Below are 16,544 nucleotides of genomic sequence, written 5' to 3'. Positions count from 1 at the left end.
ATTTGACATTTTAGACCAATATAATCCTTTAAAACCACAATATTGCATAATATAGACTTTTAAAACAAGTATATATGTATTTTTTCTTATTGAAGACTTACTTTGCCATGGCGATTCCAAACACACATCCACCAATGACCGACCAGAACCCGATCCAGCCTGCGTCCGTCTGAAAAAAGAAAAAAAAACAAAAAACAAACCTGTGATTAGAAGTGACTGATACTTTCTGACTTTAGTAAAACATTGAGCACCAGTTGTGAAATTAAATATATCTATCTCTATGGAAACAAGCACTGGCACCAACAGGTCAAGTTGCAGGTCAGTTCTGTGGAGTGGCGACCCCGCTCACAGACAGATGTGTGTGTTTATGGCAGTTTTCTTCATCTATATTAAAAGGTGCAGTGTGCAATAGAGGTTACATTCACATTGAAACAAATCACTTTATCACTGTATTGGAAATGATTTGCGTCCAGATATGTTGTTTTTGTGTCCACAACTAAAGCCTTTCCTATCCATACACTAATGTAAAACTGCCTGAAATGCTAGTCACATGACTAGACCGGCATCACGCCATCGTGACATCACATGGGTGGTAAAAACAAGGAAGTGGAGCACCGTGCCCAAAGTGGCAGCAGCCGATTTCAAGCCGAGGACGATGGCATGCGTCTTTTCTACTGGCAAGTAGTTCTAGCTACACTGTTTCCCGTTTGTCATATGACCGATGTCACAAACCCAGCGAATCAGGACGGTGCAAGTCACAGTGATGTGGTCAAATAAGCACGCAACTAGAGCTCCTACGTCAGCGTATCAATGTTTTCAGGCGTCCACACAGTGACGGATCAGATCTGTACTCAGAGAAATTTGTGGGAGCTGGCGACAACAGATCGATCTGTCTCTGGAGCCATTTTCCATCAGATTAGTTTGAACGAACACTGCATCCACAACGAAAACAACTCGAATATGTACTTGTGTCGATGGAGTCAGAGATAGACCTATATGGCAGAGATTTGGACACATAAAGCTTTAAAGATGCATTACATAACTTATCTGGTAGGGGGTCCATCACCTATTTGTTTCTATGGACATTGTATGAAATGTTCTGCAGTATGACATTAAACAGCTCTACTTACATTTATTCAGTTACAGGTGGTATTATAGCTAAAAAAAAAACAGAGAAAAACTGACTGTGGGCTGGGTCGCCTCTCCACAGATCTGGGGCCTCATTTATAAAAACTGCGCAAGAGTTGTCGTAAGTTAGTGCGTACGCCTAGTAGCTACAACAAGGCGTGCGCCACGCAAACTCCATATTTAGAAAACCCACCGCACTCTTTGCTTTATAAATCCCACCTGCAACTACAATTTGCGCATGTAAACCTACGTCACGTCACACCCTCTCCACACCTCCACCTCACCATAAAAGGAGCATGTAAAGTGACTCGTGAATGAGATTTCCCTAAACATGAGCCGATAATCAGTGGGTTTGACCGAGACAAGCGGGACAGAGGGAAGGAGGACGCTCCACGCAGCACCACGTGATCACGACAAAGACTTTATCAAAGACTTTATTAAACCTTGTTTAATAAATAAATACAAAACTAAAAGTGACAACAATGACTCATCTGTTCATTTAATCATATTTCATAATATTTAGGCAGCACATCCTTGCAGTAAAGCCCATGTGTTTTTTCGCTGTTTCAAGAGTTTTATCGCTATATTTTTAAGTCTGTCTATGAAGTGTGTGAGGACTGGCCCTGTATTTATGCATATACACGTAGATACGTGCACGCGCTGATCTGAATGGTCAAATTATGAGCGCGTGCGAGAGATTCAGATGCCCTCCCCTGGAGAGGGAAAGGAGCAAGGGAGGGACACGAGGATACGAGGACACAGATTTAGCATGAAACACTTCAGATACAGATGTTATTCTGCCAATTAAAATCCACACGAAACATCCAAACTGCTCACCTGTGAGTGTGGGTCTGGGTCGGGACGGGCACGGGCATTATTCTGTTCTTCATACAGTCAGAGAGCAGCTCTCATGTACAAGAGTTCCCCATTACACAAAAATGTAGGGAAGATTTTGGTTCGGGTCAGGTTCGGGCAGTGGGCTTCGTGTCGTGCGCAGACTCGGGTCACTCTGGCGCTCGGTGCGTAAAGACTAAAGTAAAAGTGTTAAAGTTGCGTTCATTAAATCAAAGCCTGGCTCCTGCTGCGTCCAAGGGTAGAGTTTTTCTCTCAGGTTGGGTCATTATTTCGTCCTCTGTGTAGGTCACAGTCTGAGTTCTATAGAAGTCTATGGTCGCGGTGTGGACTGTGGGACTCTGCGCTACACCGAGTCCGGGAACGTGGCCGCGCTCGTGCACGAGTGTCAAATGTATAATATTGTGGAGAATAATGAGTGGAATAAACAGCCCTTCTCCGTATTTTGGCGAACCAAACACTTAAATGCGCAAATCAGAAGGTAATTCTTCTATATATGTGGATTTTCTGATCAAACACTTCCTCAAACTCTGTTCACTTCTGCCTCTCTCCACAAGTGTCACTTTTTCCCCGTGTCTCCAGACTTTGCGTAGAACTTACAGGAGGTCCCGAGTTAGCGTAGAGTTAAGCAAAGAGCCACGCCTTAGGCGAGTTTTATAAATACCGCGGTTGGCGTAGGAAGCGCGCACGCACGGATTTTTGCGTAAGCAAGATTTATAAATGAGGCCCCTGACCTGTAACTTGGTCTGGTTTGGTCTCCATGAAGATAGAAAGGCTTAACACCATACTGTGAAACATTCCAGACAAAGCAGTAACATCTCCATGGAGAAAAGCATTTGACGGACCCTCCACCAGAAAAGTTACACAAGGAAAAATATCAATATCAGCCCAAAAAATATTGTTAGAGCTTATCGACCATCAGCTGCTTGGGATTAGTATCGACCATGGAAAACTCAAAATTGGCCGATAACTAGTATGCAACTTTCAGGAGTCGGCACATTAACTGCATAATTCCATGGAAATAAAAAATTAAAAGCACATTGCATAACATTCTGCATGGAGGTAGATATGTTTTATACCGGACTGTGAAAGGAATATTTTAATGGAAGAGTTAGGTTTGTGGAGATGCAAGCCCCACTCACAGTAATAATGCCTGTTTTTCAGTCCATTGAATACAATATGAAATAAAATTAAAAAAAAGTTGGCTAAAAAGTTACAAAATGTGGCCTTAACTCTTTAACACTGAATAACAGCAAAACAGTGGAACAGTCCAGGTAAAGCATTAACATCTCCATGGAGACAATATTGTTCAGATTCATTCTTTCTTCAGGAGTATATGTGGATTTCAGCGTCTGTCTATTGAAGGAGACATTTGGAGGACTTCTCACTATTCAAAAGAGAATCTATTTTTCAAAATAAAATTGCACAAAACCACTCGTCTGACTACAACAGCGTCTCAAATGCCAATGACGAACTCTCATCTCAATCTTTTTTTCAGTATTTCATCCAACATTCAACCACATCTAACCTCCCTCTCCTCTTTCTTTTCATCTCTCTTTTTCTCACCACAACCCTCTGTCCTTTTCCACTTTCTTTTTTCACTCCCTTTCCCTCCATCTCCCTCTCTCTCTCTGGCTCTATCTTCCCCTTGTCTCTTTCTTTCACTCTGTCTTTCTTCATCTCTCTTTCCCGCTCTTGTTTTTTCTCTCATCATCCCTCTTTCTCTCTCCTTCTCTTAGTCTCCTTCTTACCTCTTTCCCTCTCTCTTTATTTTCTTACAACTCTCTCTCTACTCCTTTTCATCTGTTTCCCTCTCTTTCTTTCTCTATATCCATCCCTCTCCCCTTTTTCCTCACCCCCACTCTCTGCCTTTCTTTCTATTTCCCCCATTTCTTTTTTTCCCTTTGTCTCTCTCCCTCTCTTTATCTCTTTCCCCCTCTCTCTGCCTTTCTCTCTCCCTTTCTCTTTGTCTCTCTCTCACCTCTCTCTATCACTATTTCCTCTTCTCTACCCTTTTCTCTCACCTCTCCTCTCTCTATATATGCCCACTCTTTTTCCTCTTTCTTTCTCTTTATCTGTCCCTCTCTCCCCCACTTCCTCCCTCTCTCTTCTTCTCTCTCTCTTTTTGTCCCTTTCACCCTCGTCCTTGTTTACTCCACTTCTCTCTCCTCCCTTTTCCCTCTGTCTCTTTTTTCCTACCTCCCTCCCACTCATTCTTTCTTCCTGTCTCGCACTCAATCTCTCCCTCTCTCCTGCCCCTTTCCCTTTGTCGCTCTCTTCCTACCTCTCTCTCCTTACTTCTCTCCGACTCTCACTCAGTCTCTCCCTCTCTCTCCTCCCTCTTTCCCTCTGTCTCTCTCTTCCTACCTCTCACTTATTCTTTCACCCTGTCTCTCACTCAGTCTCTCCCTCACTCTTTCTACCCCTCTCTTCTTCCTCTTTGTTTCTCTTTATGTCTTTCTCACCCCACCTCCTCTCTCTCTTTCTCTCTCTTTCTGTCCCTCTCACAATTGTCTTAATTTTTTCCCTCTCTCTCCTCCCTCTTTCCCTCTGTCTCTCTCTTCCTAACTCTCTACTTCTGTCTCCCTGTCTTTGACTCAGTCTCTCTCTCCTCCCCATTTCCTTCTGTCTCTCTCTTCCTAACTCCCAATCGTTCTTTCTCTTTGTGTCTCAGTCATTCTCTCTCTCTCTCTCTCCTCCCCCTTTCCCTGTCTCTCTCTTCCTACCTCTCTCTCCTTCTTTCTCCCTCTCTTTCACTCAAATTCTCACTCTTTGTCCTTGTTTCTCTTTCCCTCTGTCTCTCTTCTAACCTCTCTCCCCATCTCTTGCTTTCTCTGCCTCTCTGTCCATCACCCACCCACCTTTATCCCTCTTCGCGCCTCTCCATCTCCCTCTTTCACCCCTCTCTCTCTCTCTCTCTCTCTCTCTGCATCTCAAAGTGTCGTCATGCTTTCTGTTTAATCATAGCGCGCTGTGGACTGTCAGAAAAGCTCTCTAATGAAGAGGAGTGGGCTATCACGGTTATTAAATGTAAAATGTATCAGGCTCCGTGTGAGACAAATGCCCCAAAAGCCAAACACTCTGATCAGAAAGAGTGTCCGGAGGGGCCCTCAAAGTCAATCCTTCAAAATAAAATGCAGAGGCAGAGTCAATCCTTCAAAATAAAACCCAATACGGGAGGATAATGAATGCGCTATTGGCTTGGATTGGGGAAAATGGCCATAGCAAGAAGCCAAATCTGTTCATAAATTACAACTAAACATAACTTGATGAGAGGTTAGATAACACAACTGTTTTTTTGTATATCATTTAGAAAACAATGCAATGAAAAGTTACTAATATTAAAGGGCCTGTTTTACACTATTTTCTGATCTATTTTATAATGTTTAATCATCAAAAACATGTATGAATGAAACAAAACACAACTCTATGTGTTTTGTTTCATTCATAAATGTTTAACACACAAATCCTGCATATTTAGGTTGAGTTCTTTGTTCCACCTTGTGATGTCACGTGGTAATAGAGCAACACCATATTTTAGACCACTTTTCAATCAATGACAGAAGAAATATAATATATGACACTTGCAGCTAATTGTGTGCAAAAACATTGAAATATCGATATATTTTGTATAGTTTAAGGTGATGATACAGTATCGATATCGTGGGCTGCTGTATCGATATATCGCCAAGAGTATTTTTTTGGTATATTTTACTAAATTATTTTGTTACAGTGCTACAGTTTTGTAGCCTGATACATCAGCCAGTTTCACTTTGTGGAAACCGTCTGACCTCACAGCATTAGGATTCGTTCACTTGACTGTAGACAGGTACTTTTTTTATTTAACCAATCGCTGCTATTTGGTTGTGACGTATGTAATGCGCCGGAACGCTCAGTGGTTTCCAAGTCATTGCCGGCTTCATAGCTCTTCGCTGCAATCCGTCAAGTGTATTCCGATTCCTGATCTAGTCGCTGGAGAGAAATGAAATTGAGTGGAGGCACTAGGTGGCGCCAGTTTTGTTGCTTGTTTTGTGGAAGGAAACTCATTTAAGCGACACATTTGACATATTCATTGTTTTGATGAGTAAAATGTTTGTGTTTCATATTAACTTTGCACAAGAAGTGGTTTAACAAAGACTTTTAATATCACATCCTTGATTTAGCCTCTATTTTTACTGAACCGTATTGAATCTATTTGAACTATAGCGTATCAAATCGAAAGTGCACTGTATTGAGATATGTATTGTACCATGGCCTTTGTATCAAGGTATGTATTGTATCACTAATTTCTTAATGATACCCAGCCCTGCTTACAGTGACATCACATTGGAGGTGTTCTACATGTATCTCTATTGCACACATTAGCACTGCATAAAAAGTTTTTAAATGGAAAAAATACAAAATGGATTTAAACAACACATTTTCAGGAGACTGTAATTTTATGTGAGAGACTTTAACAGCACAAATCAAACTAACTACAGAGCTTCAGACAGAGCAGAGCATCCAGTTAGCATCAGACCTAAAGGGAACGTTGATGACAGCAGCTGCAAAGTATCAGTTAAAAGTTACTAATATTAATAGTGTAAATATAGTGTAAATAGAGCACTACGTAACGTTAAAAGCAAAACAATACCAATACAATAAATGCAAGATAGATACATTAATGCTATACTGTGGAACAATTTAGGCAAAGCAATGACACTCCCTGGAAATAAGTAAGTAGCAGACAAGAAAACTACATAAATAGACCACTTAACACTCAATAAAACTTACAAACAAGTTAATACTATGACCCTGCTGTGTTTTCATTATAGATACCTCTACTCAAACCCTTCTTCCTCATCCTCGTTAATGGTGAAGCTTTAAATGACGAGTTTGAGGGTTAATTAGCAGCTGTATAATTCCTCTGGTCTGATCCTCAAACAGAACGGAGGCAGGCCTAATCGCGTCTGTGGAGGAGACGAGTCTGTAATCCCAAAATGACACATGTTTTGGAGAGGAGCGTTCACAACCTCAGGCTTAAAACATTTTAGTCCAACATCGCTCTTCAGTCCTCGGTAATAAAGCTAAGTTAAACCACTTTATTATTTTAAAGGTGACATTGTATTGATATTTTGCAGCTGATGACGTCAACATGCCCTGTGAGGTGAAGCTAGCTGTAAGCACTGCTCTGTCTGAAGCTGTTGCTCAAGTTAAACGTTAATCTGAGTTTTGTTTTGACACAGTCTATAAAGAAGTGATGCTAACAGGCTCAGGAAAATGTATTGTTTAAAAAAGGCTACATGTACACTGAAACGAATCACCGTATCACCGTATCGGAAATGATTTGCGTCCAGACACGTCGTTTCTGTGTTCGCAATCCTTCCCTATCCACACAGCTTTGCACATATTTGTTTACATTTTACAGAATTGAAACTTAAAACCACATGGCTAATTTGCATAAACTAAGCGCTCAAAAAACAGCTCGCTCCTTATGCGCTGATGCGGTTCAGCTTCTGTCAGACTAAAGGACACGACTCAGTGGATTATATGTGTTCTTTCTGTGACAGAGGGTGTTCTGCTGATGGTGAGTCTGTTCTGTGCTTCTATCGCGTTCGAGATGGTTCACATTAAACTTTTCAGAGATTATACGTCTGCATATGCATAGATCATATATATGAATGGACATATATTCTAGCCTCTTAACGTTTTGGCAGTGAATTATTTCACGGCGCATAGACCTACATCACTGTACCACCGTTTTCAGGCGTCCACACAGTGCCGGATCAGATCTGTACTCGGATGAATTCGTGGGAGCTGGCGGCATGAGATCCGTCTCTGGAGTTGTTTTCAATCGGATTAGTGTGGATGAACACTGTATCCACAATGACAACAACTAGAATACATACTAGTGTGGATGGGGTCTTAATGGTTGAGTTTTCAGATAATCTAAATACTTGTATTGCTAATGAGTGCATTATGTCACCATGGTAACTGCTGGACAATCCTTCAAAGACATACCTGCTGTGTTTTGTTTGTTTATTATTCTATCTGTCATGCATTTGTGATTTTATTTATGAGTGCACTTGCCTCTCCACAGATCTGGCATATAACTTGGCCTGTTGGCATCACCTTTTTGTCTCCAGAGATTTAAATTGAATGTTACACAGCTCCCGGGCAATCCAATAACATTTAATGGAGACAAGCACCTGAAAAGTTGCATGGTGCAGCTTTAATTGATTGCTTAACAAACTGCAACTGAGGGTTTTGTGCTGCATGAATGAAACCAAATTGAGACTTTGCAGTGAGGGTGCAGGGGGTGTTCTACATGTATGTCTATGGTGCAATGTTCAGGAGTTACCATGGAGGCACAGTGCGCACACTAGCAAACACTGTAAAAAAAAAAAAAAAAAAAAAGTTTTAATGTGGTCTAAAAACTCAAGAAAAACTGCTTTTAAACAAGTTTTCAGGAGAATGTGACCAAACTCATCGTTTATGGTCATTGATGGTGTGTTCGTTTATCCATCTGTCTCCCACTCAGAGGATATGACGTCATGTCCACACTTTCAGCGTTTTTCACAAGCGTTTTATTATATTTCTCATGTTCGACTTGAAGAAGAACATGGACGCTAAATGGAAAGTTGTTGTTTCTTTAGCATTGGCCGAATACCAGGCGCTCCAAAGTAAGTATGTGCTTCAACTACACAACCTTGAGGAAGAATTCAGTAGAAATGTTATAATTTAGTATATTAGTGAAGTGAAAACACACAGGAAATGGACTAAAACATGAGCCACACTGACTAACATAACCATCGGCAGTGATACGGACGCAGTAAGGAACTGCAGTAATACGAGTGACTCAAACTGTCATTTAAACCATATCAAAGCGTCCAAACACAAAATAGTGAAATGAAAAGTTCAGGATCATGTAGAGCGGATTAAGACAAACAATTTAAGACCAAAATGACAAAGCTCACAGCAGCAGTTACAGAGAGAGGAGCCACAAGATCCCAATGTAAGTCAATGGGAGCCAGAGTCAGAAGGAGCCGGAGGAGCCTGCTGGCGCACTTCCTATTTGGAACGCAGTGGCAAGCGGGCTTGCTATGACCATTCATATATACGGTCTATGATGGTAATGCATGGTAATAGTGCACTTCCAGATTCTCTGACCTCAAAACGCCTTGTAATTAGATGCAGACAGCGCACAGCAGTCTCATTTTGAGCAAAACTAAATCTGATCCACTTTAACAGTAATAATTAGTGTTGTTTGGAGATGCATTCCGATACTGATACTTTTTTTTCCCCCAAACACAATTAAAACAGTTCATACTACAAGTGACATTGGACTCAGCCATCTTGGATTCTATCTCAGAATCTTTGCACGGTCTCCTCCGAGCTCTTCCAAGTTCCGAGTTGTGCCGTCCAAGGAAAAGGGACGTGTTAGTGCGTATCTCCGGACCTCCAAGCGATTTGGATAAAAGAACGTACCATAATGTAATGTGTGAGAGACGTGTTTAACTGCACCAATCATCTTAGCTGTTATAGTTCCAACTAAATCAGTTCTTTATGGTCAGATTGTGTTAAAATAAAACTCAGATTAAAGTCTAATAGAGCTTTGGACAGAGTAGTGCCTTTAGTTAGCATCACACCCCCAGGGATATTTTGTTTAGAGGACACGGTAAAATGCTCATGATACAGAATTGTGTCTAATATCTTATACCTTCAAGCGGTTCTGTTTTGATTTGTAACGCTGAGGAAGTGTCAAAAGTTTTTACAACCTTTGTGAGAGAACAAAACTTGAAGTGGTTTGAATGCTAAATGCTAATGCTAAATTACGGTTGCACATTAAAGCGACATTAGTCTGACGGATGAGAGCTGCGAGGCACCTGTGTGTGATTCAGGGTCGCTATGGAGACGCTCAGCGCTTCAGTCGGCACGGCAACACTTTATCTACACAGGCAGAGAAATCATTTACACGTAACACTTTATAAGTACTACATCTACATTTTAATTAATCAGCCTTAATAAAGAGTGAACAATGACTTTATTCATAATGATTCAAGCTTAATGAGTACATATTTAATACCCAATAACTTAAATAACCCCTACTCCCTTAATTAAGTAGGCCTATATACTAAGCCTGAAGCCTATAGTACTATGTAGTAAAGGAAATTCAAATGAAAGTCATAAAATGTACTCAATTTCTAGTGCCAAGTGTGTGCTGAAGTAAAAGTGCATGAAAATCACTACTCAAAGTTACTGTTTTGTAAATTCAGTTCTTGAGTTAGGACGAGGAGTAGACTATATCATGCAAGTTCTTGGTTAAAGGGTCATAATACACTTTTTTCTGATCTATGTTACAAAAAAAACAAAAACAAAAACATACTTGGAGTTGTGTTTTGTTTCATTCAAACATGTTTAACACAAACCCTGATTCTTACACAGATTCTGTCAAACAGAAAAACCACCTTGGGAGGTCATGTGGTGATACAGGTGTAATAGAAAGTTGCCACGTTTATATGAGAGCTTTAATTACGAATAAAAATACTTTAATTCTGAATTGATAAATGGTCACATTTTTCTATAGCGCTTTACCACCTGCAAGGCACTCAAAGCGCAAGGAACCACTCACCCATTCACACACACATTCACCAGTGTACGCAGACACTGCGGGCGAGGTGGGTTGCCCAAGGACACAATGACAGCATTCATCTGTGCGAGCTGGAATCACATCAGCCAACCTGTGGGTCAGTGGATCTGAAAGCTCAACCTGTGATGTTTTTTTTTTATGTCGAGAACTGGACTCGAACCACCAACCTTTAGATCAGTGGGCGAATGCTCTACCAACTGAGCTACTGATGATTAAAATTAATTCATCTTTGAAAAGAGTATGTAAACATTATAATGAATTCCTAATGAAAACAATTATTCTGAATTAAATTAATTCCGAAGTAAGTGGGTGGTTTATTACGATTTTAAAGCAGAATTAATTTATTCCTTGATCATGTAAATGTTTATTCTTCTTAAAAATAATTCCGGTCGTTCAGCGCATGCTTGTTGGGTCGCCCTTCTGACGAGATCCAAATGATCCAGCTCCACCAGTCCTGGCTTTGGACTTTCATCCGCTGCTTTTTGGATTTGTGAGCGGGATGCGGGAGTGGGCTGAGGTAGAGCAATCATTGTCTCAGTTTGTCTTCTTCCTCCCTTCTCCAACACTCTTCCCTTCTCCTCCTCAACTCACAGACATAAAGCGTGATGAGAACATTTTCGAGCTGCTGCTTAATTATCATCGCAGTGATTGCAAAGTTTGGATCATGTTTGTGTCCGTGACGTAACGGCAAACCGACAATGACAATAAAGCCGATAGCAGCTGAAGTGTGTATTTTCTACCGGTAGACGTAAATACATTTGTGTCCCAATCCAATCAGAACCCTTCCGAGACCCAGACGTTGAGCAGAATTAAATGAAGGCGATTTAATCAATTCAGAATTATTATTTCCATGTAAACTCGAGGGAGAATATTTTAATTCTGAACTATTTAATTCGGAATAATTCATTCGGAATTAAAAATCATCATGCAAACGTGGCCAGTGTTATTAAACTCTATACACCTTCACTAGAATCATATGGATAATTTCTACCCTGGGACTGTAAAAGCATTTTTGAGATTTGGAGATATAAATTAGACAGGATTATTTGTGTGAATGAAACAAAATACAACTGTGGGTCTGTTTTTGAGGACGTAACAACGTTCTAACACAACTTAAAACCCGTAATAGTCAACTTTGCGTAATATAGGACCTTTAATGAACTGCCCCGGACCAGGAGTGTGTTCAAAACCTCCGAATAACATGTTTTTCCGTGTCAAAATTACGCTTCATGTTTAGCTTTGGGTCAAACTTCCACCCACTTACTGAGAGCTTTAGCCAAATGAGGTCATACTATTAGCCATGCACATCACTGCCAATATTTTACTCCTGATAATTGGCAAGTGAAAATATACCCCAGAAAACTTCAATTCATCACCACCGCCAATCCTCTCCGTATGATCGAAAACTCCCAATTTGGCCGCGGGGTTGGAAAAGTTTAAAAAATCCACAACTTTTTAAATCTGACTTGTTTGATCTGAGCGTCGCCCGCAGCTATGCCCCTATCAATCACCCACCCCAATGTCCCTTTCGAATTTGAGCGTTTTCGTCAATCCATCATCTCTTTAAAAATATCTAGAGGGGATTTACTGCACCTGGGATTTGACCCGTCCCCAAAATCTATAGATCACTAGAGTGCACTGGTCGGTCGTCAATATTAAAAGGGATTCCAAGATGGTTTCCTCTTTCGGGGCGTAAGTTTGTTTGGACAAAGACGGACAGTGAGGAAAGAAAGAAAAAAAAAATCTATATTATAAAGTGCAATTGCCCAGAGGAGGTAGCCAAAAGCGAAGAAAGTGCTGACGGAGATGGACGGAAGGAGGGAGGGGAGGGGGAGAAAGAGGGAGAAAATGAGAAAACAGAGAGAGAGGGAAAGAAAAGAAAGACACACAAAGGAAGAAGAGAGAAAAGAGAAAGTGAGACAGCGAGAGAGAACGAGAGAGAGAAAGGGAGGAAAAACAGAGGGAAAAGAAAGAGAGAGAAAGAGAGAGAGAGCAAGAGAAAAGGAGGAAAAACTGAGTGAAAAGAAAGAGAAAGAGAGAGAGAGAACAAGAGAAAGGGAGGAAAAACAGTGAAAAGAAAGAGAAAGTGAGAGAAAGAGAGAGAGCAAGAGAAAAGGAGGAAAAACAGAGTGAAAAGAAAGAGAGAGAGAGAAAGAGAGACAGAGAAAGAGAGAGAGCGCAAGAGAAAAGGAGGAAAAACAGAGTGAAAAGAAAGAGAAAGAGAGAGAGAGAGAAAGAGAGGGGGGGCTGAAAGAAAAACAGAGAAGAGAAAAGGAGAGGGGGGGAGGGAGAGAAACAGAGGGAATAGAGAGGTGGATGAAATACAAGGCGGGGAGAGGAGAGAGAAGAAGGGAGAGTAAAGAAAGAGAGTGAGGGAGGGAGAAAAGAAAGAAAGAAGAGAGAGGGAGGGAGGGAGGAAAGAGAGAGAGGAGGGAGGGAGGAAAGAGAGAGAGGGAGGGAGGGAGAAGAGTGAGAGAGAAAGAGAGGGAGGAGTTGAGAGGATTAAATGGGCAAAGTTACAAAATGGGGCCTCAGGTTGCAAGTGTCACCAGATTTGCTTTCTATACAAAAATATAATTGAATTCTGAGAGACTTTTTGGACCCTGCAGGAATATTTGACCCCAGGAAGATTTAAAGAGGATTAACCCACAAAATATTGTCACATTTTTGGACAATGAATAATCCTAAAGGCGCTCTAACTCATTTTTTACTGTCTTAAAATGTGGAAAAAAAGTCATTTGCCGCGGTCCAAATTTATTCCTCACTTACTTTATGCATTCTAAGCATCCTAATTAGTCACCCTGATGAGTTTATAAGCACTTTTCACAACTCTCGGGAGATCAGAGTGTTTTATGGTAATCATAAACTGTATAAAAATGTGGACTAAGTGAGTGTGACGTCATCCACAGCGTTCAGCTCCACTCAAATGAAGCTCCCGATGTGAATGGTTACAGGAGCAAATTTGGAGAATTTGGAAACCTGACTGCAAGTGTCACTGCAACCACAAGAGCCAATCAGTGGGGCGCCAGTGGCAAAAAACTGTTGTTGTGTCCTTAGGCAAGACACTTCACCCACATTGCCTAGTATGAAAGTGCTGTGAGCGTGAGTGATGGTGGTGGTTGGAGGGGCCGATGGCGCAGATTGGCAGCCTCGCTTCCATCAGCCTGCCCCAGGGCAGCTGTGGCTACAGTAGTAGCTTACCACCACTGAGTGTGGAGTGACTGAATATTGAACTGTAAAGCACTTTGGGTATCCTGAAAGGCGCTATATAAATGCTATCAATCAATCAATCAATCAATCATGATTAACGTCGTGAAATGTGGCCATCCTTCTCACCTGAAAGCGGGAAGGAGGCTTATGTAGCAACAAAACGCACTAGCTGTCAATCAAACTTATTACTAACGCTTCAGGAGAGATCTCAGATAATAAAGGCATCTGATTGGTCCATTATTTATGTTCATATCTTGATTTAGGAACAAAATAGCAAAATGAAATTGAGGATCATGCAGAGTGGGTTAATATGAACATTTTAAGACCAATACGATGAGGCTCACTGCAGAAGTTACAGAGAGAGGAGCCACAAAATCCTGATGGAAGTCAATGAGAGCCAGGGTCGAGGAGCTGGAGGAGTTTCCCAGTGCACTTCCTATTTGAAACGCAGCGGCAAGCGGGCTAACTATGACCATTCATATATACGGTTTATGATGGTAATGCATGGTAATAGTGCACTTCCTGATTCTCTAACCGTTAAAAACTTTGTAATTAGATGCAGACAGCGCACAGTCGTCTCATTTTGAGCAAAACTAAATCTGATCAAATCCATGTGTGTACAGATGAGTGTGTACAAATTTAAGAATGATCAATAATCCAAAATGATAATGTAATCCACTTTAACAATAATAATTTGTGTTGTTCTGATACCATTTTTTGGGGATGCGTTCCAATACTGGCACATGGCCTTAGTATAACTGCCGATACCGATACCAGTTCGATTTTGTAACAGTACAAGAGCATAAAATAACTACTATATGGCTATCGCTTAAGAAAATGCACAAGAACGTGATTTTGAGGGCTGAAGTATTAGTCATATGTATAATGATTAGGGGTGTAACGATATCCAAGTCTCACGATACGATATTGTCACGGTATGAACCTCACGGTACGATATTTATTGTGATATCGTGGGAAAGCTCACAAAATGGTGGGGAGGCTCACGATTAGGGATGTAACAATATTCAAATCTCTCAGTACAACATTTTCACGATATACATCTCACGGTACGATATTTATTGCGATATTTTGTGGAGGCTAAACAGCTAAAACTGTTAATATGCTACTTTTTCGTCTTAAAATGCCTTGACAAGACTTAAAAGTGCTTAGAAATGTTATTTCTTCATGTAGTCTGCAAAGTCTGAAATGGAGCAAAGGATCATGGTCTATGTAGTTCCCTCTGTCTTTTTTTAGCTATAGCTGCACCATAACTCTTAATTTAAGCAAAGAGACTTGTAATTAGACATATTGTGATGGTTCACGATATTATTGTGAGAACTTTGACGATACGATATCATGATATTTCGGTTATTATTACACCCCTAATAATGATTTATGCACTTTTACTTTTCTACTTCTACTACAGTGAGGCCTGTATAAAGACACTCATCCTCGGAGAGTAAACAGAGCCTGAGTAAGCACCGTTGTCAGCTGCACTCTCTGTCCTACTAAATTCAGTGTCCAAATCAGTATCAGTATCGGTAATTTGGTCTGAGTCCACTCTGATACCAATACCTGAAAAATGTGCCGTATTGGTATCAGAACAACTCTAGTAATAATAGTAATATATTAGACCGTATGAACAGTATGAAAGTATCAAAAGTATTATTTGTCATTTTAATGGTGTCAGTTCCTTCATTTATGCAAGATTTAATTCAGTCTTTAGACCAGACTTCAGACTTCAGTTTGAAAACCTAATTAAGACAACTATGAGACCTTATTATGAAAAAATCAAGTCAAATATTTTTTATGCCAAATCTATTTTAGTGCACCATCTTGCTGCTGTCATGTCCTCACAGTCGTGTTGTGCAGCCTCTCTCTCCTCTTTCCTGTTCTCTGTCTGACAGGAAGCAGCATCTGTCCATCACGGCTGTTTTCATCTAAAATGAGCGACAACTCTGAGGCCGGAGATCAAATTATTCCAGGCCGGATGCACTCACAGGTAATGTATTTGTCAGCATTCCCTTTGAGTCACCATGAAACAATTCACTTTGTTTTTCTGCAGGCCACGGACAGCCGGAGAGGAGACACATTTAGACTTAGTCTTAATAACGTGAAAAACAAAACTAGTTCATTTTAAACTGTTTCTTTATTATTAAAAATCTTATCTTATGCATCCTAATTATATATATATATGAGTTTATAAGCATTTTTTACAGCTTTCAGAGTGTGGAGTTTTACCGTCACCGTAAAGCTAATAAATAATAAAAGAGAAAGGACTGCCAACATTAAATATTTTTTCTATGTTGCTATGTTTTTTTCTATGTTGTTACTGCCGAAATTTGAATTTCCTTCAGGATCAATAAACTCTCTATCTATCTAAAACTAGCATGCTAACTGCACACTTCCTAATTACATATCAATAAAATGCTTTCTAATTAGATGCAGACAGTACACAGCAGACTTGATGATACAATATATATAATTTAATGAAAGTATAACGTATTTTTCGGACTAATCCTTTAATTTTCTCAAAAATCGACAGTGAGCCTTATGTATTATTTCTGGTTGTGCTTACTGACCTTCAACCGATTTTATATGATACACGGTGCTTAAAAATATGTTTCGAACAATTTTGGTAAACTACAAAGCCGCAGCACTATACGGTCTATGCGTATAACATGCAGACTTATCTCCGAAAAGTTTCACATGCACCATCTCCAAC

At 40.4% G+C, this 16,544-nt stretch overlaps 1 protein-coding gene across 1 annotated transcript in view; it reads right to left on the bottom strand.

Annotated features, from left to right (window-relative positions):
* Positions 1-16,544, bottom strand: part of slc49a4 (solute carrier family 49 member 4) — a 118,849-nt gene that overhangs the window by 38,534 nt on the left and 63,771 nt on the right. The window contains exon 6 of the mRNA XM_020931244.2: positions 102-169. Coding sequence (XP_020786903.1) covers positions 102-169 — 68 coding nt within the window. The remainder of the gene's footprint in view (positions 1-101; positions 170-16,544) is intronic.

Source organism: Boleophthalmus pectinirostris, unplaced genomic scaffold (genome assembly GCF_026225935.1).
Source record: "Boleophthalmus pectinirostris isolate CB_2022bp ecotype Guang Dong unplaced genomic scaffold, ASM2622593v1 HiC_scaffold_1, whole genome shotgun sequence".
Lineage (NCBI taxonomy): Eukaryota > Metazoa > Chordata > Actinopteri > Gobiiformes > Gobiidae > Boleophthalmus > Boleophthalmus pectinirostris.
The sequence above is the reverse complement of the archived record's forward strand: the minus strand, read 5'-3'. Positions and strand labels throughout refer to the sequence as shown.